General features: G+C 46.3%; 2 protein-coding genes across 2 annotated transcripts in view; one reads left to right on the plus strand and one right to left on the minus strand.

The window, feature by feature from the left end:
* Positions 1–5,089: 5,089 nt before the first annotated feature.
* LOC144121329 (uncharacterized) lies at positions 5,090–15,542 on the plus strand. The gene is made up of 2 exons (XM_077654496.1): positions 5,090–5,241; positions 12,940–15,542. The coding sequence occupies exons 1-2, from the start codon at positions 5,183–5,185 to the stop codon at positions 15,428–15,430; spliced, it is 2,550 nt and encodes an 849-aa protein (XP_077510622.1). The 5' UTR covers positions 5,090–5,182; the 3' UTR covers positions 15,431–15,542.
* Positions 15,543–17,772: 2,230 nt separating this feature from the next.
* Positions 17,773–22,707, minus strand: part of LOC144121330 (GMP synthase [glutamine-hydrolyzing]-like) — a 37,261-nt gene continuing 32,326 nt past the window's right edge. The window contains 1 exon segment of the mRNA XM_077654497.1: positions 17,773–18,871. Within this exon segment, the coding sequence (XP_077510623.1) occupies positions 18,770–18,871 (102 nt within the window). The 3' untranslated portion in view covers positions 17,773–18,769.

A 22,707-nucleotide genomic window follows, 5' to 3' on the forward strand; every position in this document is an offset into this window, starting at 1 on the left:
GGCTACCTTTTAGAGCACACGGAGGACCGACATTTTCGTCAATACAGTAAAAGCTACGCAGACCAAATCAAACATAAAATGAAGCGCTCACAAAGTGAGAAAGCTAGACAAGGTACGGTAGAACGAACAAATATGAATAGTGATCTTGGAGTAATAGAAATTGTTCAAGCAAGCATTTCCTCCAAGAGATTACCCAGGAAGATTTCAATAAAACAGCTGAGCTCATTAAAGACTACTTTGTGCCCAACACACAAATAGAAATAACATCTCAGCATGCGATATTTCGTGGAGGGATGAGGCCATGACATGTGACGTACAGCACTCTCTTCTCTGATCTATAATATTAAGAGGGCACTATCAGATCACCATAATATCTACAAAACTCAATGTGTACGCAGTCATTTTCAGTCACAGTATTTAGTAGCCAGAAGCGTGTAAGCAGCGCAAGCGTTCAAAGCATCATTCGCCTCGTATTCGCAGGAGGTAGCCCTAAAAATTTCTATATTATGAAAGCAGTGCGCAAGACATAGAGGGATATGGAGCAAATGTATACTTCAAATTACTGCCAAATGCACGCTGATCACAGCGTTTTTTCACCACGAGCAAAAATAGTTCTTATGCATTATTTCCCTCAGTACAGTCAACACCAAGCTCAATCCTGCAGTCCTACTGCAGTAAAAGGAAATTAGCAGTCCTGATTCAAACTAGCAGGCTCTCATGCAAACTATCAAGCGATTATCCGACAGTGACATCTGATGCCTCCTACACAGGCATTCTAAGACACTGTTCTTGTTCTTATAGGCACCCATTGGCAACGCCGTACCAAAGTTATTGTAACACCCTATCGCTGCAGTGTGAGGCCTGTGGAGCAGTTCGCACTTTACACGTTCCAACGGAGCATCAGTTCTTCGCGTGCTTTGCGCTCTTCGACCCGAACCACATCGTCTTTCTGAAGGCAGCAGCGCCAAAGCCTAGGATTGGAAGTGTGGCCAGCATGGAAAAAAAAATAAACAAGATAGAACGTAGCAGGACGGCGAAAAGCAACCAAGCATCTAAAACTGACGCCGAATGAAAGGCGAGAACCGCACGCAACGGAGTCACGAGACAACGAGACCTACACAGGCCAGCTAATTAAGACCGGCAGCTAGCGGCAAAACCAACTGACCTTGGTCGAGCTAGGTGGCATAAGAGCCGCTGGCCTGTGCTGCGAGAGAATGCGAAACTAAATATTTTTTTTATAAAACAGGCGCTGTATTTTCCAACCAAATGTACACAAAGCATTTTTAAAATCATTCACTAGAATAGTGTTTTAAATTATTCAAAATAACAAATATGCACCCAAATATTTTCATATTTGTATTTGTCGGCAATAATTTCTAACTCCTGCTGCTCTGTGACGTCCACTGATACGGTCGTTTTTTGCTGTTCGCCTACATCGAAATGCTGCTGCCGTAGCCGGAACCAGTACCACGTCTTGTAACTCATGTTGACAACCAAAAATTAGAGCCTACTTTCGCATCAACTCTCCTGAAGCTGATCACATCAGCTTTTATTGCGAACTACATGACGCGCTTGTAGTGTTTGATAGGCACCAAAATTAACTTGATGATTCCATATCAGTCACCAACCAAATTGGCGGTGGAGACCACGTAATTAAGCAGCACAGTGTTGTGCGTGCTGCATCTATCAATAAGATTGCAGGCGCTTCTCTGAAACCTCCGCGGATATGTCAGAAGCGCACACCCCTACCGCGCCACTGCAAAACAAATTTTGACACTTGATTAGATTTTTCATTGATTGTGCACGCTTCCCATATGTTGCTGGTCTCACACGCCTTGTTGGACTGCCCGGGTGCCTGTTGTTGGTCGTATGAACGACGTGGCGGAGTCATAACTGTGCGGCTGTATAGCGCGGCGTCTCTTCGATGTTAGTACGGCTTCCCAGTCGTTATCCTCGCTGCTCCTGCCACTGCCGCAGGCGAACAGCAGCTGCCTGGCCGCGGCAACCGCGGTGGCCACAGTGTGGCGTTACTCTCGGGCCTCGGAGAAGCGGTCTGGCGCACGCTCAAGAAAAGGAAAATAAACCCACTCGTGAAAAACTGTGAAATAAATACTGTAACTTGGTATAACCTCACTTTCTCAGTTTTATTTCAGCAATTTCTCCGAAAGTTACAATTTCGGGTGCAGTATCCCTTTGATTAGAACGTGAACATTACGGCAGAGATCTGCCTCTAATTACCACGTCTAAAGGGACCTACAACTTAAACTTGAGGACAAATTTTTTGACGCAAAGCAAAACTTCGTGTCCAAGTTTCGTGATTCCACAGAGGTTTTGTCAGAAATGTCGTAAAAGATTTTTACCGAGATTGTTATTATAAATCAATGCGCCACTTTTTATGGATCGTCACACTGGAAACTATAATCAGCGAGCGCCACGGCACGTCGAATTTTGAAAGCGCAGACGAAGACAAGCGACGACTGCAGTAGACACCTTGCCGTATCCCTTTTTTTTTTTTTTGTCGTCCCTTGTCTTGAAGTACACTTTCAAAACTCGGTACGCTATAAAAAAACTCTGTCGAAAAACACAACCGGAAAATTTTCTCTTGTCACAACAGATTTTCCTGTTGCACTTTGGGACTTCGCAACAGGAATACTTGTAGTAACAACAGGATTTGCTGATGTATTCAGCAGTCTCCTGCAGTAACGACAGAGGTACTTCAGTCGCAACAATAGAAAACTTCGCAATACTACAGAAAAATTTGTTGTAACAACAGGACGACGAAAATTCCTGTTGTATTTTGCGATCGGCTCTGTCATATTTTTCGGCTGGAAACCTAGCCTAATAGACAACTTTGTTCAGCTCGGTTACACGCCAGCAGAAAGCGATGAACTAAAAACTAATGTAGTTGACAGTAATTGAAAATCAATGGCTTAGTTAAGCGTCGACATTAGTTTGTACACTAAACTTTGTTACGACACAGTGGCGCACGCCTCGTTGGCGGCAGTTTTAGGGGATCATGGATAACGCTTCAACTAACAAGTGAAAAAGCACTGCGACGACTATAGTAACAACGACCCAAAGTCAAAGAACTTAATCAGCGACGCGAAAGGAGCGTTGCTTTTCATTGAAGGGCACAGTGAAGAGAGTGTACGCCAGAACAAAATATGGCGAACACTCATGAATGAAACAAACATGTGCGCTTAACGACACAGGTCAAGTTTTACCGACATGTAGACCCGTATGGGGATACACCGATAATGGGGATACACCAAAGTGTCACTGCGGAATATCCATTTAGCTCGGTTTATGCGATTTTCAAAGCGAAATTCAAATTGTAAGTCTTCGTTTCTTCGATATTAACGTGCTGGCCTATTTTAATATGAAGTACGCTCTCTTAATTTGCAGCTTAATCTCACGAAACGTTTAGGTCAGTCGTTCTTTTTAAAATTTAATAAAAAGAAAACGTTTTTGTTGAGAACTGTAAATGGCAAAAAAAGTACACCCAAAAAGGCGGAATTTATTGACATATAGCATTGTTCTCCGCGTTTTTTTCTCGTGCTCTTAGGAGACCACTCGAAACTTCGGAAGAGCAAAAAACTGTGCTCGCCGTGACAGCTGACTGACTCACTGTTTGCGTTCATTGGGATGCTCCACAGCTGCAGCCTCTTAGGGAGTGCTGGCAGCCGTAGGAAGATCGAAACACGAGGCCATCTAGCGGAAATTTTAAATTCTGTAACCTTTCTCTTTTCATAGGATGTGCGGCAATTTCGCAGTAAACCTAAGGCTCACAAAACTGTTCACGTACAATTTCTTTTTACAAACAATCAATTTATAAGGGCACTAAGGAATACTTCGTGCAGTTATTGCCCTCCGTAAAAGCGGATTCGCTGGCTTTTTCTGCCTATGTCTACGTCTCTCCGACCATAAAAGTTGTATCTATAAGCGAGAAAAATTGGTTTAATGATGTTCCCGCCAGACGATTAAAACTCGACGTCCTCACCAAAAAGACGGGTTGCCACCATTTTAGATGGAATGGCAGTGCATCATAGCCTCCAGAATCCGCGCCACAAATTGATGCTGACGCATGCATTTTACTTCCGAAATCGGTCGGCGGCGGCGACACCTATAGTTCGTTTCTTAGTCTTTCCAAGCTTATAAAAGGTCCTTCTTCAGTGAGAGTGGTCTCTTTATGATAGGAACGCAGTACCCCATTGATCCAGGCCAACTTCCATTTGCCCTCAGTGTCGCTGGAACACATTTGAATTGGCTTTCTTGGCAGGATCTCTCATATTATGAATGGGAAATTATCAATACCCCCCAATAAAAACGTGCAACAGTTGGGCCTTGCCAGTTGTCATTTACGGAGCTGAAGCCTGGAGGCTAAAAAAAACCCTTCGCATTAAAATGAGAAAACGAAGCGAAGAAGCAGCAATAATGATACGGATAACATGAAGACAAACTCTTCGGCGAGCACTAGAAAACGAACTCGATCGTGTTCACTCTAGCTTAGCAGAGATAATTAGCAAGTATAAGAGTACTTGTGTGGAGCTTGTAACGAAGAGAACAGGTTACTGCTTATTGAATTATCCAGGCTGCTTACGCTACTACTTGTGCGGTGTGGGCCCAAGCAGCCTTTGTATGGTAAATGCAGTAGGCGGCTTTATGCTCATTATATTCCGCGCACAATAAATCATGAAAATAATCTGAAGAAAATTATAGCACTTAAGCAATGTGCTCATATTAGGCTAAACATGCACTAACAAGCACTAAAAGGTTTTTCTTTCTGAATCGCGTTGGAAAGTCATGGTGGTCTTTCTCTGGCCCTTGTTCCAGAGGGCTTTGCTCCTGCAGATCCTTACATTAGGTCAAGACCACGACCTACCACCATATTTGCCCGCGGCCTAGTCCTATCAAAATAGTCTGACCCCAGCTTCATAAGGCAACGCACCAGCTGCGTGTGACGTACAACACGAACCGTGGCTCGCCATAACGTGAGCGATCACAGGCCAGAGTCGAAAGGTTGCCTCGCAGACCTTCTGCAAGAACTTTGCATTTGAGGCGAAATGTTTCTTGTTAGCTTTTTTGCTCTTGTAACGCATGAAAAGCGCACCATATGATCGGCGGTGACTAGACGGCCAGCAGAGACATCATCTTCTTGGACAGCAGGCTTGAAGATCCAAGAATGAGGATGGCCAACTTCCACCCACTCCTGGGATTGCTTACTGCCGCGGTTTGTATAAGGTGCGGCTGTAATTTCGCTTTGCGCTTCTTCTTGTGAGGCTCTCTCGAGGAATGTTTCGCAGCATTTAAATTGGACGTAATCGGGTTTACAAAGATCGCTCTCTCTCTCTCCTCGGACTAATGAGATGCAGAAATCGATGAGGGTGGAAGAAGTAAGAAGTTGCGCCAGAGCGGATTTTATTCGTACTGTTAGAGGCGCAAGAGATGACTGTCCCTTTGACCACTCACTTTCAGAAAGTTTCAGCAAAAGGAGGTATCTGGTGATCTATATGGACATCGTTTGCCCAACTGTTATATACATTTCCTTTTTACAATCTGCAAGAACAGACCGGAAATTGCCAAACAAGTGCTAAGTAAACAGGAGTGCACTCACTGGGTGTGCTGTATTATCGTCAACGAATAACATATTTCAACTACGGATTCGGTCACAGTACAACCGCGAGTCCAAAGTAGGTAATTGTACATGTTAGAATCTTTTAAACAACACGGCAGGCACCCGCGAGTCTTCCCCAAAGGGCTCGAAGCTTAGGCACTAACAATGACGACAGCGCAGCGAGCAATGGAAAGCAGGATACATAAGGTTTACTCTAAGGGGTACAAATGTAACATGGCAGGTTAGAGAACAAAAGTGAAATAACGGTATGCCAGCTTATATCAAGACGAGGGAAGGACTTAAACAAGACATTTAATGGGACGACGAACCAGCCTGCATCCTTGTGGGTAACATCGTAACTACCAAGTAAAATGAAGCGTAGGCAGTGGTAGAAGGCGGTATTAAGCTGGGAGCATAAGGAAATTTGCTTAGGATACAGTGACCTTGGCTTCCGTGGAAAGGGCTGACTGGCGACCATAAAACAGGTCTTCATCTTGCAGCGCACTTAATCTCGCAGAAGTTAGTGATCACGGGAGCGCATCTGCTAGCGCTGTTAAAAATGTTACGAATAAGAAGAGAAACATAATTTCAAAAACATATATGTTAATACGAGGCGCTATGATTACATGGTACAGATATTTATTGGTAAAGATTGGTAGATATATTAAGCGATTGGTACAGATATTTAAAAAGCTCGCCATGAAGAAACATGTCAGCTCTTGTAAAGCACCAAGACCTAGCACCGATTTCAATAGCCCTTCCCCTAGCCTCTTGGCCTAAAGAGATTACACTCCTTGACCTGCAGCACGCTCATGCGAAGATTCAAACCTATCTTACCGAGCAGTGAAAAAATTCGTGGCACTTGTAATTTTTTCTGCACCACATCAGAAACTGCACAGCCAGTGTGGTGCATAGCGAGCGATATCCCACGTGAACGCCACTAAGTGCTAAAGTTAAGAACGAATGAGACCTAATATGAGACAATAATCACAAAGCACACAAAAATCGAGTTCAAATTTGCCCTCTGCATGTAAGCCACGGCCGTTAACGCTTGCTAAGTAGTGTTGGTTCAGACTTTTCGAAATCATTCCTATTCGCCCTATTCTGCATGTCATGGCAGCCCCCACCACGCTAACCAGCGTTTTGATCAAGTTGATACTCCTAATGCTCAGCTAGTTCGTCTAACCACGTCAAAATTTAACTAACCTCACTTTTAGGTAGTTATACCCCACTGCCGCTTCTAGCGCGCTTCATATTCAGACAAGGCCGCTAACTTATCACACTTCCATCGCAGTAAATCGGTAAATACGCAGTACTTTCAGTGCACCTCATAGAATGCGCACAGAGTAACGCTCACCTCAATCGCAGGACCTACTGTGTTCTAGGACTGCTCAGCATCTTACCCTCTTCGTCACCCTCCTCTTCGAATTGACTTTATTTGAAATGGACATTGAGCCGCCGCGGTGGCTGAGTGGTTATGGTACTCGGCTGCTGGCCCGAAAGACGCGGGTTCGATCCTGGCCGCGGAGGTCGAATTTCGATGGAGGCGAAATTCTAGAGGCCCGTGTACTGTGCGATGTCAGTGCACGTTAAAGAACCCCAGGTGGTCGAAATTTCCGGAGCCCTTCACTACGGCGTCTCTCATAGCTAGCCTGAGTTGCTTTGGGACGTTAAACCCCCATAAACCTAAACCGAAATGGTCATTGAATATAATCGTATATTTTTATCCCATCACACATGTTTATCACATAACCGCTTTGAAGGTTGCCCATTTTAAAGTATCAGTGAGAAGCTTTATAGCCTTTTCTAGCCGGCTCAGCTCCAGTACAGATGCAACCTTCTGCCGACAGGTGATGCTTCAAATTCGGCAATATCGGGGACTTTTCAGCATGATTTTTACGAGCCCCTAGCTTTAGTAATCTGCCACACATGATCCACTGCTTGCGCTAGTTAACTGGAGCACAGGAAATTTTCTCAGGTCACTGCTACGCCATTCTGCTTATAAAAGTATGGGTGAGAGAGGGGTGTAGGGGCCTCCTAGCATTGTAAGCAGTCATGCCTGCGTGCTTGAGTTGCTCCACAGAAATGTCCTGGCCATCAAAGTATCATCTGAAAAGAAACTGCTCTCCAGTTCTCCAAACTGTAATGCCGATAAGAGAGTGCAAACTGAAAACAAAATTCTCAATGAAACCTTTAAGAAAAATTTTCGCTTAGTTATCAGGCACGTCATATAATGCAGCTTTCCTAGCTTTACTGATGTTGCTACAGCGCCAGCATCTGTCTAAAATACCTCTTCTGGGAGCTAGCTTTCTCAAGTATTCGTCGATGAATAAGAAACGCAATATGTCAGGTGGCAAGTTTTCTTCTTTTCAGCGTGAAATGCTCATAGCTGCAGGAACGCGAATTTAAGCCATACACTCACCTAGTCTGGCAGTTCACATATGGGTTCACGAATGGGTTTCAAATATGGGAGGCTGTGCGCTGTAGCCGTGGATGCAAAATAAAAGTGTGCGTTTATCTGTTTGGTTAACTGCGTTAGCAGTATATTCCACTTTCCCCAAATATCCGTGTGGGTGTGCACGCGTGTATGTGTGAAGCCTCCACCCATTGGAGGAAGCATCCTGCCTGTCAGTATACGTCCGGGTGCCCACAGGTAAAAATTCATCTCCCACCTACAAGCCTCTGTCCACCTCCACATTCAAAAGCTTCACCCACCCCCCTCAACCCTCCAGGAGCTTCCTGCCACCAGAGACTGGTGAGAGCAGGAAAATTGAAAGGCGCAGTGGGAAGGAGATCAAAGTTAAACGTGAAACAACCAAAGTCCAAATCCAGATTTGGCGTATCTGGTCGCATCGCCCCGTATGACCGCCTGTGGATTTTTATTCATTTTTTATGTAGTCATATACCTCATAAGTCCGAAACTTGAAACATATAGTGCGAGACCTCAGAATGCAAGAATAAACAATATTATGACTTTTGAACTCCCAAGAAATAGCAAAGCGCATAAGAAAATATACTGACACAAAAAGATCAGAACATTATACAATGGTTAGTGGCAATGCATTTAGATCACCTAGCACATGATGAAACATTTATACGGCGATGCATCACGAGTGCAAGAAAGCGCTGAACTTTTCTGTATATTTCATTGGGTAGCGCATGTTAGCAATGTGCTCTGAAAGAGCATTCCAGCGCTTCATAGCTCGTAGCAACCCAGAAGGGTTAAGCGTGTGTTTGGCTTGGTTTTATAGTGTTTAACGCCCCAAAGCGACTCAGGCTATGAGGAACGCCGTAGTGGAGGGCTCTGGATAAAGTCTACCCCCTGAGGTCCGTCATAGCCTGAGTCGCTTTGGGACGTTAAACCCTCATAAATCATAAAGCATTTCGCCTCCATCGAAATGCGACCGCCGCGGCCGGGAAATAACCCGTGTCTTTCGGCTCGACAGCAGAGCACCATATCCACTGAGCCACCGCGGCGGCTGGCAAACTGAGTTCTGCCGGATAGACGTTCAGACCTTAGGTATATATGTAGGAGACGTGAATTGCGATTTGGCCAACCGAATGGCAATGTGGACGCATCACTTCGATCAGTTTGGGCAGTAGGCAAAGGAATGTGGCATCCCTAGGAGATCTTACGAGATATCCCTCACACGAACAGAATCTATTTTTTCTTGTAATCAACATGCGGTCCGTCCATAAAAATAGAAGATCCTCGACTCACGACAAAGGGAAGTTAGGAGCTGCTCGCCCATTGGGAACGAGAAATGGCGCCTTAAGGGCGAATATAAGGCGCGTTCATGAGAATACATTCTCGCGTGGCGGGAGCGAGAACACGCGCGTACGGCCCAGGCATGGTTGCTTCCCTGATGTCGGAGTCAAATTCACTGAAATGCAAGAACCCAAACCCCAATTCTTCACCTCTATTTACCAATCGCCCCGGATAGTGGCACGCATTAAGTAATGCAACCGCCGCCTGCGCCACGGCATAATGGTAATTAAAAGTTGGCGACCGTCAGGGCCGAGATACGAAAATTGTCTAATGTATACCCTATAGGCTGCGTAAAGTGCGAAAGTAAGTGCGAGCAGGGGATCCTCAAAACGGCACGCGCACCATCGGTTGGTCCATCGGTATGAACCTCTGCTGTGCTGCACCCTCACCAGAGTCGAGTAGAAATAGTCCCGTTACCCGTAGCTCTCCCGTGTTTTTCCTAATCCGCTCGGCGACTCCGCCTCCACCGTCTCGTTCAGCGCAGCTAGGGCAGCACTTCGCCTTCACTGCGATGCTGTCTGCCTCATCCCGCATAGAGCTGGCTGTACTCCTCACCCACCTGCCACGCGCCGTCGGGGTCACATGTGGAGCAGGGCGAGCGCCCGCCGTTACGTAATTCGATTGACGGCGGCGCACAACTCTGCCGCGAACACAGAGGCGCCATCCATCGGCGCGATGCGGAAGCGAAATTGAGGGGACATTAAGCTCCGCCTTTATAGTATGACGCGACAGCGTTAATTGGTCCCTTAAGCGGCATGGCGTCCTCTTTACGTATCACTCTGCAGGCACGGACACCGTTCTCTATTTTGTTTTATTGTCTTACTTTTTAAATTTTCATTTTATATTTGTCTTTATTTTTACTTTATCACAAGAAACACAAGCCTCCCTTTAACCAAGTCGAACGAGCGTTCCTCAGTGATCGAGGGGTAGCGCGTCCGGTCTACGACCCAAGGGGCAATGGTTAAAGTCCCACCTCGACCATTTTTCTTTCAATCGTTGTAGGGTGTTTAAATTACCCGCGCGAAGTCGTGTGATGGAACGACCCTCTTGACCAATCCCTATTTTCTTGACACACCAATGCCAACTAGGAAGCCGGCTTCTTCGCTGATCGGGACCCTTCACGCTACCGCGTTAAAACTGTGAGACGGCGTGGGCCGTGTGTTGAGGGTGCAAGGCTAGCAGAAACAGCCCCCGCGGCCAAATTTCCCTCACGCTTTCTCAAATACATCTTTGGCACCGGGCCTCATTAGGTGCACCTGCTCATTCAACACGCCCGTAGTTATGATGCCCTCGAGGCAGCTGGTTTAAATGACACGCTTATTAGCCTGAAACGCGCCTTCCTTTGTTCGTACAGATCAACAGAGACTACAATTGTGGTGTCGACTGGCAAGCGAGGGCTTTGCGCTCTCTGTAAATGGAATGTGTTCACTGAACGATTCAGTCCGCCTCCCTGAGTAGAAAAGAGATTTCTTGCAACCTTCCGATCAGAAAACTCTCAGCTTTTCGCACGTGTGTCAGGCTGCGGTGCGGGGATAGGTAAGCAGAAGGGAATCGTTTTTCCGCAGCACGAAAGCAGCTTTCTGTGCAACACAGGGCGTCGATAAGGTGTTAATCATCACACTGCCGTGATTAACGTGCCGCATGTAAATTTGTTGAGTGTATGGAAAAACATATACATAATGCTGCGCAATATTGTGACAACGCGTATGTCAGACATATTGGGCAATCTGTGAACGATGATTAAAGAACAATACGCATGAAAAAAGACCCCTTAGTTAGAAAATCTGGCTAGATATTGCTCGAGCTGCTCTTGTTATACGTAATTTGTCAGTATTAATTATGCCTCTCACAAAACGTCAGAACATTGGAGTGGAAATTAGTTTTCTACATAGTATCAGTATATTACAGTGTGTGCGTCAGCGCACCATTTGCAACGCTCAGCGCCAAAGAACTTTAAATAATGAAGAAGTATACCGTGTGATATTGTATTCACGTGTTTGTGTTCGGTAGCAATATCAATCTCAGTGTGGCCATGTCTCTATTACTTTTCCCGTACAGTTTCACTTTTTCAAAAGGTCAGTCGATAATATGCGCCCACCTGCGCAGTCTATATGCATTGTGCTACAGTTTGTGTGTCCGGTTTAGTAGCTTCCCAGGCCAGCCACCTAAAAGTAGCTTCAATTGCTACAATTACAATGTCAACAATTTCCTCTTAAAACTGCATTCATTCTCAACGTAAATGCCAGATCAATACAAAATGAATGGTGCACAGCTTGGTCTATGACCATAAACACTGAAAAAACGGTCTTACTTCGCGTCACGAACAAAAAACAGCCAATTTCATCTTCATATTGCATCAATAATACTCAAATAAAGGAAGTCACAGAACACAAATACCTAGGCGTTACGTTTACAAACGCTCTTTCATTGTCCAAACACATTGATAACATTTACGCATCCGTCTCTCGAAAACTCGGCTTTCTGCGTCATAAGCTGAAAACAGCACCTCCTGATTTAAAACTGCTAGCCTACAGAACTTACATATTGCCGAAATTAGAGTATGCAGCCATAGAATGGGATCCCTTTCATCTTAAGCATAAACATAAACTTGAAATGGTTAAGAGGCGAGCAGTGAGGTTAATTTTCAACAAGTTCAGGCCCATTGATTCCCCGTCACAACTCATTGCTGAAAACCGTATCCCTGCCTTAGAATCGCGAAGAACTATAGCACGACTTAAATTTCTTTTCGCGACGTATGATAAGTAGCTGGAATTTAGCGGACGGCCATACATTCAATGTTACCTACCACGCGCGTCAAGGCAGCGTCACGCTCACAATTTTCTCCCTTTCCATGCCCGCACTAACTTGTATAAAAATTTTTTTCCTCATACAGTTAGTCAGTGGAATGATCTCCCCTCTCAAATTTTTTCCACTGACAATTTTGACCAGGCGCTGCTGTATTTTGCGTAGTAACATTCTGTGCAGTTTCTTCCGTACTTTCATCAGGTTATCATTATTCTGACGGGTGGCGTATGCAAGTTCATTTCTGTGGAGAGCACGTGAAGATCATTCTACAAAACTGAAATGCGTGCTTGTTCACTTTTGTTATCTTTCACATGTTAAACGCAAGAGCATATGTATAATTGATGTTAATCGGAAGAAAATGTACGACACACCCACCTGCTTGGTCTCCTTCAGGCCGCAGTATTTGTAAATAATAATAATAATAAATAATAATAATAGGGATTGCAATGCAACTTGCATTAAAAAAATTGAATTATATTTTGAAGTGATTGACAAAAAAACTCCCATTTCATAGTTGGTTCTGTGAGACAGTGAAAAACCACTACTGCACCACCTTCAGCGGATTTAAGGGCAGCAAGGATAATCAAGATAAAGTAACCAATGTTTTGTCCAGCTTACAATAATCTGTGTACAAAACTTTCAAAAGCCCGCAATTCAAAAATGTTTGTCTATTATTTCTTGAAGAGGTCAGGTGTATTCTGAGGCTCTTGCAGTGGTTTTAATTACATCCTCTCAACTTTCCTCTATTTAGCATTACCTTCGCAGCGCCTATTACATCCGTAACTCATAATGAAGATGCTGCCAGACGACTGCAAGCAACAGATGTTCGCCCATCTCTGACTGAAAGAGATGTGAGCTACGAAAATGATTCATACGAAAGCAGTATCGGCAGCAAATCAGAAGAGGGCAGCCAGTCGGAAGAAGGCAGTCAGTCGGAAGAGGGCAGCCAGTCGGAAGAAGGCAGCCAGTCGGAAGAAGGCAGCCAGTCGGAAGAGGGCAGTCAGTCGGAAGAAGGCAGCCAGTCGGAAGAGGGCAGCCAGTCAGAGGAAGGTAGCCAATCAGAGGAAGGAAGTCAGTCCGAGGAGGGCAGTCAGTCTCATGAAGGCAGTCAGTCGGAAGAAGGCAGCCAATCGGAAGAGGGAAGTGGATCGGAAGAAGGCAGCCAGTCGGAAGAGGGCAGCCAGTCAGAGGAAGGTAGCCAATCGGAGGAAGGAAGTCAGTCAGAGGAGGGCAGCCAGTCAGAAGAAGGCAGCCAGTCGGAAGAAGGCAGCCAATCGGAAGAGGGAAGCGGATCGGAAGAGGGCAGCCAGTCGGAGGAAGGCAGCCAGTCGGAGGAGGGCAGCCAATCGGAAGAAGGCAGCCAATCGGAAGAGGGAAGTGGATCGGAAGAAGGCAGTCAGTCAGAGGAGGGCAGCCAGTCGGAGGAAGGCAGCCAGTCGGAAGAGGGCAGCCAGTCAGAGGAAGGTAGCCAATCGCAAGAAGGAAGTCAGTCAGAGGATGGCAGCCAGTCAGAAGGCAGCCAGTCTGAAGAAGGCAGCCAGTCGGAAGAAGGAAGCGGATCGGAAGAGGGCAGCCGGTCTGAAGAGGGCAGCCAGTCGGAGGAAGGCAGCCAGTCGGAAGAAGGCAGCCAATCGGAAGAGGGAAGTGGATCGGAAGAAGGCAGCCAGTCAGAGGAGGGCAGCCAGTCGGAGGAAGGCAGCCAGTCGGAAGAGGGCAGCCAGTCAGAGGAAGGTAGCCAATCGGAGGAAGGAAGTCAGTCAGAGGATGGCAGCCAGTCTGAAGAAGGCAGCCAGTCGGAAGAAGGCAGCCAATCGGAAGAGGGAAGCGGATCGGAAGAGGGCAGCCGGTCTGAAGAGGGCAGCCAATCGGAGGAAGGCAGCCAGTCGGAGGAGGGCAGCCAGTCGGAGGAGGGCAGCCAGTCGGAAGAAGGCAGCAAATCGGAAGAGGGCAGCCAGTCAGAGGAAGGTAGTCAGTCAGAGGAGGGCAGCCATTCAGAAGAAGGTAGCCAATCGGAGGAAAGAAGTCAGTCAGAGGAGGGCAGCCAGTCAGAGGAAGGTAGCCAATCGGAGGAAGGAAGTCAGTCAGAGGAGGGCAGCCAGTCAGAAGGTAGCCAATCGGAGGAAGGCAGCCAGTCGGAGGAGGGCAGCGAATCGGAAGAGGGAAGCGGGTCGGAAGAAGGCAGCCAGTCAGAAGAGGGCAGCCAGTCAGAAGAGGGCAACCAGTCAGAGGAAGGTAGCCAATCAGAGGAAGGAAATCAGTCAGAGGTGGGCAGCCAGTCAGAAGAAGGTAGTCAGTCAGAGGAGGGCAGCCAGTCAGAAGAAGGTAGCCTATCGGAGGAAGGAAGTCAGTCAGAGGAGGGCAGCCAGTCAGAGGAAGGTAGTCAGTCAGAGGAGGACAGCCAGTCAGAAGAAGGTAGCCAATCGGAGGAAGGAAGTCAGTCAGAGGAGGGCAGCCAGTCAGAAGAAGGTAGCCAATCGGAGGAAGGCAGCCAGTCGGGGGAGGGCAGCCAGTCGGAAGAAGGCAGCGAATCGGAAGAGGGAAGCGGGTCGGAAGAAGGCAGCCAGTCAGAAGGCAGCCAGTCGGAGGAGGGCAGCCAGTCGGAAGAGGGCAGCCAGTCGGAAGAAGGCAGCCAGTCAGAAGAGGGCAGCCAGTCAGAGGAAGGTAGCCAATCGGAGGAAGGAAGTCAGTCCAAAGAGGGCAGCCAGTCCGAAGAAGGCAGCCAGTCGGAAGAAGGCAGACAATCGGAAGAGGGAAGCCAGTCAAAGGAAGGTAGCCAATCAGAGGAAGGAAGTCAGTCAGAGGAGGGCAGCCAGTCAGAAGAAGGCAGCCAGTCGGAGGAAGGCAGCCAGTCGGAGGAGGGCAGCCAGTCGGAGGAGGGCAGCCTGTCGGAAGAAGGCAGCCAGTCAGAAGAGGGCAGCCAGTCGGAGGAAGCCAGCCAGTCGGAAGAGGGCAGCCAGTCGGAAGCGGGCAGCCAGTCGGAAGAGGGCAGCCAGTCGGAAGAAGGCAGCCAGTCAGAGGCAGGTAGCCAATCGGAGGAAGGAAGTCAGTCCGAGGAGGGCAGCCAGTCCGAAGAAGGCAGCCAGTCGGAAGAAGGAAGTCAGTCAGAGGAGGGCAGCCAGTCAGAAGAAGGCAGCCAGTCGGAAGAAGGCAGCCAGTCGGAAGAAGGCAGCCAGTCAGAGGAAGGCAGCGAGTCAGAGGAAGGAAGCGAGTCAGAGGAGGGCAGCCAATCAGAAGAGAGATAATTAAATAAGGATAACCAATTATGATTTTGTCAATGACAGTCTGTAGCATCGATTGGACAACTCCATGTTGATTGCACTAAATAAAATTTTCATGCTGCCTTTAACATCATCACGTTTGTGTCTTCTGTCTGCTTATTTACGTTTCAGAACCATCTAAAAAGGCTGAGCCCTGCGCACACGAAAGCACGTCTCAGAATTCGAAGGCATCCTTCACTAACAGCTGCAGTATCATTGTATAAGATGAATCCTTCTGAATGGTCTGCATTTATTCTATCTCTGGACATGTATTTGAGCGTCCAGTGCAGTAAAAAAGGGGGGACGATGCCCCCTCTTGTGCGATAACTTTGACACCCCGTTTAATTCCTTCCATATTGCAAGGAATAAATGTCACATTGTGGTGTCCATTCGTTACAAGGAAAAAAAAAAGTATGTGATGTATATTCTTTCCTTCACTGCATAAATACTGAGCATCAGATATACTAAGATCATAAAGGTTTTTGCTATAAATCCTGTATTAAAGTGCTTGATTGCATTTCACTCGGTGTTACAGCAACAGACATATTGCATGAGGAACGACAATAACAACTGGATTTCTTGCAGTACAATGGCATGCAAAGAATCGCTTACAAGAAGGCAAGCGGTGCCCTTTGATCGAATGCTGAAGTTCACAGTAATTGCAGTTTTCCACATGTGTGATCAATTTTAAGTACACTGAAATCTAGACGACTTGGTCTTTTCACCATACTCTGCCAACTGCGTAGAAGCATCCCCAAGGTTTGCCTTGCTGTCTAATTGAAAACCTTCACCAGTGTTTAGGAATTTATAACTGTAGGATTGCTACTGTTTGCATTTTAATCAGTGGCACAGATCTCATTTCACACAAGAATTCGAATTTTCAGAAAAACTGTGAAGCTGACTATGAAGTTCAAACTTTGTGGCACCCAGACTGCATGAAAAAATTGAAAATTAGTTGTTGGGGAAAGGAAATGCATCGTGAGGAAAGGGATAAAGGAGGGACTGAAAGAAGAAAGGAAGAAAAGTGCCGTAGTGGAGGGCTCTAGAAAAATTTCAACCCCCTCGGGATCTTTAACATGCACTGACATCTCACAGCACGCGGGTGCCTTAGCGTTTTTCCTCCATAAAAACGCAGCCGCTGCGGCAGGTTCGAACCCAAGTACTCCGGCTTAGTAGCCGAGTGCCCAAACCCAAAGTCAGTCTTTCGCCGCTGCGTTTCGCTGGGCATTCCTTCTCCACCTTCGTCTCTGGACGTGGATTCACTCTCTTTTTCTCTCCACTCCTCCCCCACTCGGTTTCGCCAGAGCGCCGCACCACCAGCAGCTGCCACGGTGGCCACGGCGCCGCCACACTGAAAGCTCGAAATGCTAGCGTAATGTAGGCGTGCGGCGCGCGCACCAGCTGCTTGCTCAGACGTCACTCCGCGCATGCGCACAACTGACGAGGCGGGCGGCGTCTGCTCCGCCGTCGGCGCAGCGGCAAGGCACGCGGCACACACACCAGCTGCGGGCTATAACATCACTTCGCACATGCGCACAGCTGCTGGAGCGGCGGTGCCACGGCTCAGCGCGCAGCCACGCTGACCTCGCGAAGTGGCTGGCGTAGTGTAGCTATTGCTACAAAAGTAAAAGCAATGAAAAAAGATAGATGCAGCCAATAATGTTTGAAAACGTAGTTTAAAAAATATAAAAGGTGTGTCTGGCTTTGCTTTTTGTACGGGTGTTTATATTTTATGCCCAGCTTTCAAAACAGTAAAAGTGTTGCAGCAACACCGAGCGCCCCTGATGGCCAAGGCAATACACAAAACCTGCTGCTGCTGATGAGCGTAAGCATTGCAGTTCTTTTAAGGAAGCAATTAGAATAAAAAATTGTCTGAGCTCAACGAATGAACAGACTTCCCCACTTCAATTTTAACACACTTACTTCAGCCGCCTCAAGCACAGCAGCAGGTGCCAAGCCTCAACGACTGTTTCACGTTTGGGCTGCACCGTGTAGCAGCACCACTGCTCCTTTGAGCTTTCGGTCCTTTAGTGAAAAGAACTGCCTTTGCTGGAAAGGTCTTTGAGGAATGCCATGTGACAGGGGCATAAGAGAATTTCTAACAGTTGCAAGAATGAAACTCCTCTAGCTATAGCCTCACAGAGGAAAATGCGGCCCATTTCAGCCACCTTCTCCTTTCCACCACAGTAGTAATTGATCAGGGGTGCAATAGATCACCCACTACAATTCTATGTTTCTCATACACAGAAAAAGGCATTCACATCTGGCACAATATTTAAAGCATGACAGCAATGTGTGACAAAGTGCTAAGAAACACAGGCTTCCGATACAGTTGCCAAAATTTCTTCTTTTAATGTCTTCCAGCTAACCACAATCTACACAGGGACACAGTTCACCTCAATTACTAGTCGCGCATCACCCACTCAACAAAATCTCTCTGCTCGTGCCGCAAGAGTTCATCAAAAACGCAGACGTATCTCCTAGGTGCACAAATTTTGTACTGCAACGCAGGGCTTCAGACAGCCTTCTTGGGACCCCAATGCACTCCTAGAAAATAATAGAGAGGTTGCAGTAAAAAAAAAAAAAAAGAGGAGCTGTATTATGCCTGTATCAACCCCCTGGTTCAATTTGTTTAGGAGCAGAAAATGTCCCTCCGCATCAACACGCTTTCAAGGTAAAAGACAAGGAGCAATGGCTAGTGTTTATTTCAGTATCTATTAACGTATATTAAAATCAAGCAAAAACTTTGCAACACGAATCAGACAAAATCAGACTAAACTGTCAACAGTATACACATCATACCAGACGCCTTACTGCCCGCACGGCATAGTAGAAAACAGTACGAGTTTGTAGCACTTCAACTTCTCGTCACGTACGCACAGCTCTTCCAGAAAACAAGAGGGCAACGAATGCAAGGAGTAAAAAGTAATATCTGAAAATTAGCTGCACATCGGAAGTTTTCGAAACAAGGCTAACGTAACTTTGCTCCTGGGTCGGTCCGCTCTAATATCCCATATTTGACTATACCACAAAAGTGGCTTGTTTAACTAAAAAAATAAAAAAAGCTTCTGAAGAGCTACAACAATTATGAGAATATGGTGAAAAACGGGAAACAATAACGGCAGGAGTTCAAATCGGGATCAAAAATAAACGACCGGCATGCAATGTCACGCGGCGACATTTCACTGCAGCGACGTGTGAATGCTATGGGGTAGGAACAAAAAAAAAACTGCCGAAAAAAATTAAGTCGGGTTCCTGGGCCATTGTAGACGCGGTGGAGCACAATGGAGTCAATGCTGTCACAAGCGTGCATCGTCTCTCTCTCTACTCCCACTCTGTCGTTCCCGGCGGCTTGGGCGTGAGGTCATACATGACCCGAGAGATGCCGGGGACTCCCTGGATTTCGTTCACCATCTTCTTGATCACCTGCACGGAACAGCACAATAAGTGGGCGAGTTGCGACGTACACCTTTTGGAGACTGGGGAACATAAGGCTCAAGAGTGTGCACATGCACGCATGCACAAGCACACACACATAAGGTGAAACAATTAAAAAGCAGACTTAACTGTAGCTAAGGGCTCTGCAAAAGTTATAAAGGCCTGTTAATGCCACTAGTGATGCAGAAAATTTTCAAAACTACATTTCCAATAAAAAATTCAAGGGGGAACTTTGTTGACCTAAAGTGCGGTGAGGCAAAAGCCTTTAGCGCGGTGTTGCTGCTTGTATCGCTGATGTGTGGTTAAGATGTTAATTAAGTACACAACTGTTTGCGAATCTTAAATGCTGGAGACACAGGAGGGCGCTTGGGAGGCATCCGTCTGATTCAACGCCTTTCTGCAAACACTCTCCAGTGTCCTAGAAAAAGAAAACTACATATGCTTTGGCAGGAAGTAGCGCAGTCGTTAGCACGCTCGGCTGCGGAACGGAAGGATGGTGGTTTGAATCCAAATGTGCACGAAGATTTTTTTTTTCTTATCAAGTTGAAGAGCGTAACGGACAAACGGAGGGTATGACGTCACTTCCGTTGTCATGACTTCCGGATGGTGACGTAATAGATGGAAAGGATGTCGATCGGGAGCATGTGCCATTAACGGCTTTTGCCTTAAAAGAGCAGAAAGTAGTGTCCATATCTTTGTAGCCACAGTGCTGTCGTGAACAAGCTTTCTGGGAGCAGTCCCACAGACAACTGCTATTAAAACAAAAGTATGCAGTAAAACAGGGCAAACAATTCGAATGGCGGAAAGCAGTCTTCAATGACAATAGTCAATTGAACATCTTGTACTCCCAGCAGCTACACAGGGAAAGAAGATAACATAAGGGGGCCAACAAAAGGGTTTACAGCTCCTTCAAACTTCACAACTGGAGTGCAATGCCCAACACTGGCAAGGACATGTAATTGGCAATTATATGTCCTTGCCAGTGGTGATATTCAGAAGTTATTAATTGCTGAATATCCCCCATTCTGCACGTATGAATTCAAATGTGGAATTCATTCCCATTTCAGCCACATTAATACAATGCGACCACAAATACAAAATGATGGAGGAATATGAGACCGCATGAAATTTTAAAAAAAAGAAGTATTGAATAATATTATAATGCACTATCAACCTGGTATCCCTACTAAGTCAAGGATTCCGGGAAAAATGGAAATGGCACACTAAAATACAGAAGCAACGAATACATAAATTTGCTTGAGGTGCATTGCTTCAGAGATACGCGTGACATCATCAAGCGCAGCAAAGCCTCCGATACCAATACAGCAGTGGATCCCACCAATGCTATCCCACAGCTGCTTTGTATTTCGTGCTGTCCAGTCCGGTACCCATTTATCCTTCCTTCATTTCTCTGCTCCACTCAACTCTTTCTATGTCTTCTCTTCCTCAACGATCCACATTTTCTTCTTTCCATTCGCACAGCCACCCCCTTTTCTGCTCGCGCGCTCCACGAGGTCCCAAGATCGTCGAAAAGTTGGCTTCTCCTAGCAGGTTGGAAGTTTTGTGGTGAAAGCTGCTGTAGCTATCCTGAGGAGCAGTGAGAAGAAAATAATCGCGTCATATTCGTTCCTCGGTTCCGAATATAACATGAGATGCATTCTAAAACCGAAGAACTGTGGATTTTGTTACAGCCAAAGCCTGCTTTGTTTTGGGGTTCCTACGACGTAACGCAAAACTTTTCCTTTTAAAGACAAAAGAACTGCTGTATAATACAATACAAATGTTAGAAGCATAATTAAGTACGCTTGCACTGTCTGGGACCGAAATCCTTGCTCGACGTTCAAAAGCTAGAAAGAGTTTAGAATTAGGCCGTTCATTTTGTTTTTAATAACTATGGGTGATATTTCAGTGTAACGAGCGCTAAAAAAGCTTTGGGTTGGGACACACTTCAAAAACGTAAGAAAGTTCTGCGTTTAAAATTATTTCATAATATATTTCATTCAAGAACTGGAACAGAGAGAACCAAATATATAGTCAACCCTTGTTATGTGTCTTTACGGATAGATCATTCACTTCAAGTTGAATACAGATGCCGGACTGACCTTTTTAATATATGTCATTTTTCCCAAAAACAATTTCGGAATAGAACAAGCTGCCCGAGGATGTAGTGTCTATACTATCCAATGATTCATTTTCCTCCATGCTGTGACAGTTTTTTTTTCTTCATTTTTTATGCATAATAATTTCATGTTCTTTCTATCTCAATGTTATTTTTTTTTAACCACCTACACGCAGTGGTATTTGTGTACTTTTTCTTTTTCAATCCCCCCCCACTGTAATGCCAGATAATGGCACTGTGGGTATGATGATAAATAAATAAATAAACTCAGAAGAAAACGAGTTACATTAGTGTACAGTACGTGCAGCATACCCCGGCAGCATTACTGCCCCAACATGGGTTGCCACTTGACAAATCAGGAAGCCCGTAACGCTTAGTTATGAACATGGGCTTGCAGCTCTTCTTGTATAACTGCACGCTAGTACTGGGACACAAATATACATAGCGCAAGTGAATTCAGACATAGCTGTGTTCTGTTCAGTTTTACCCCAACTGTGTTCAGTTCAATGACATTTCAGTTCAGCAATGCGAACTACTACCACGTTTATTCGAATCTAGGCCAGCCTCGATTCCAGGCTGGCACCCGAAAGACCAAATAAAAAAAAAAGCTTTCCTCGAATGTAAGCCGGCAGGAGAAACAAATGAGAATGACAGAAGGGACAGCATGCAAACGGCATTTATTTCCACAAACCTGCTCCCACTCACTCGCCTTCATCATCGCTAACCTCATTATCACCGTCTTTTTCACACAGGGCACAATCTTCTGTGCCGCCAAGTGCACTCGAAATGCTGCACTTTCCGAATGAGCGAGCAACCAAGCTTTCCGAGATATGTCAACCAAGGCTGCAGCGCTTCAGTTAGTTACAACTCCTAGCGACACACGCCTGATGCTGCCTACTGGAGTTAGCTCATGCATTTCACAGGTCCCGTAGAATGCCTCGCTCTCTAGCCAGCTCTCTCACTTTGGCCTGTAGCACTTCTGTGATCACTGGAAATGCCACTGGCCTCCGCTATTTCACGAACTCTGCCAGTGCTGATTCAATTTCGGGGTGGCGGCCTTCCTTCGGGGCCGTGAAGGCCCTCCTCGCTGCGGCTTAAGCAAAAGGTTCATCACGAATGCCGTGTAAACGCGTGTAAGGGCCGCACTTTTTTTTCCAGATTTGAGGGCCAATTTTCGGGGTGCGGCCCATACACGCGATGTGCGGGAAAAAAAAAATTTTTAGTAAAAACACAACAATCAGGGAATGAGTGGCATTTATTCTATGTTCAATAGTCACTCGCGGAGTATTTCGACTCCAAGCTGGTGCTGTGCTCTGGTGCACGCTCATCCTACAACAAGTGGCGCAGCATTTCCGCTGTCAACGTGTAGTCGTTCCGCGCTTCCATCACTTAGCAGAGCAGCTCTTCTTCCAGTTCAGGAAACTTGCACGGCTTGCCTCGGAAAGCGCGCTTTTTACAGCTTGTGTTTGTTAGTGCATCCTTTTGGTTGCACCATTGCCGGACGCACTTCTCGGCCACGTCTAATTTCCTGCCCGCCGCACGCTTACCGTGTTCCGACAGCAAACTCTCAGCCATGTAGCTATTAAGGTGCTTGCCTTATCGTGCTAAAACTGCAACACTCGGCGACAGCACACGAAAGCCACAACGACAGCGAACTACCACGCTACCACAACTCCCATGCCTTTGACAGCCACAAAAGAGTGGA

The sequence above is a fragment of the Amblyomma americanum genome, chromosome 2 (genome assembly GCF_052857255.1).
Source record: "Amblyomma americanum isolate KBUSLIRL-KWMA chromosome 2, ASM5285725v1, whole genome shotgun sequence".
In the NCBI taxonomy this organism is placed as follows: domain Eukaryota; kingdom Metazoa; phylum Arthropoda; class Arachnida; order Ixodida; family Ixodidae; genus Amblyomma; species Amblyomma americanum.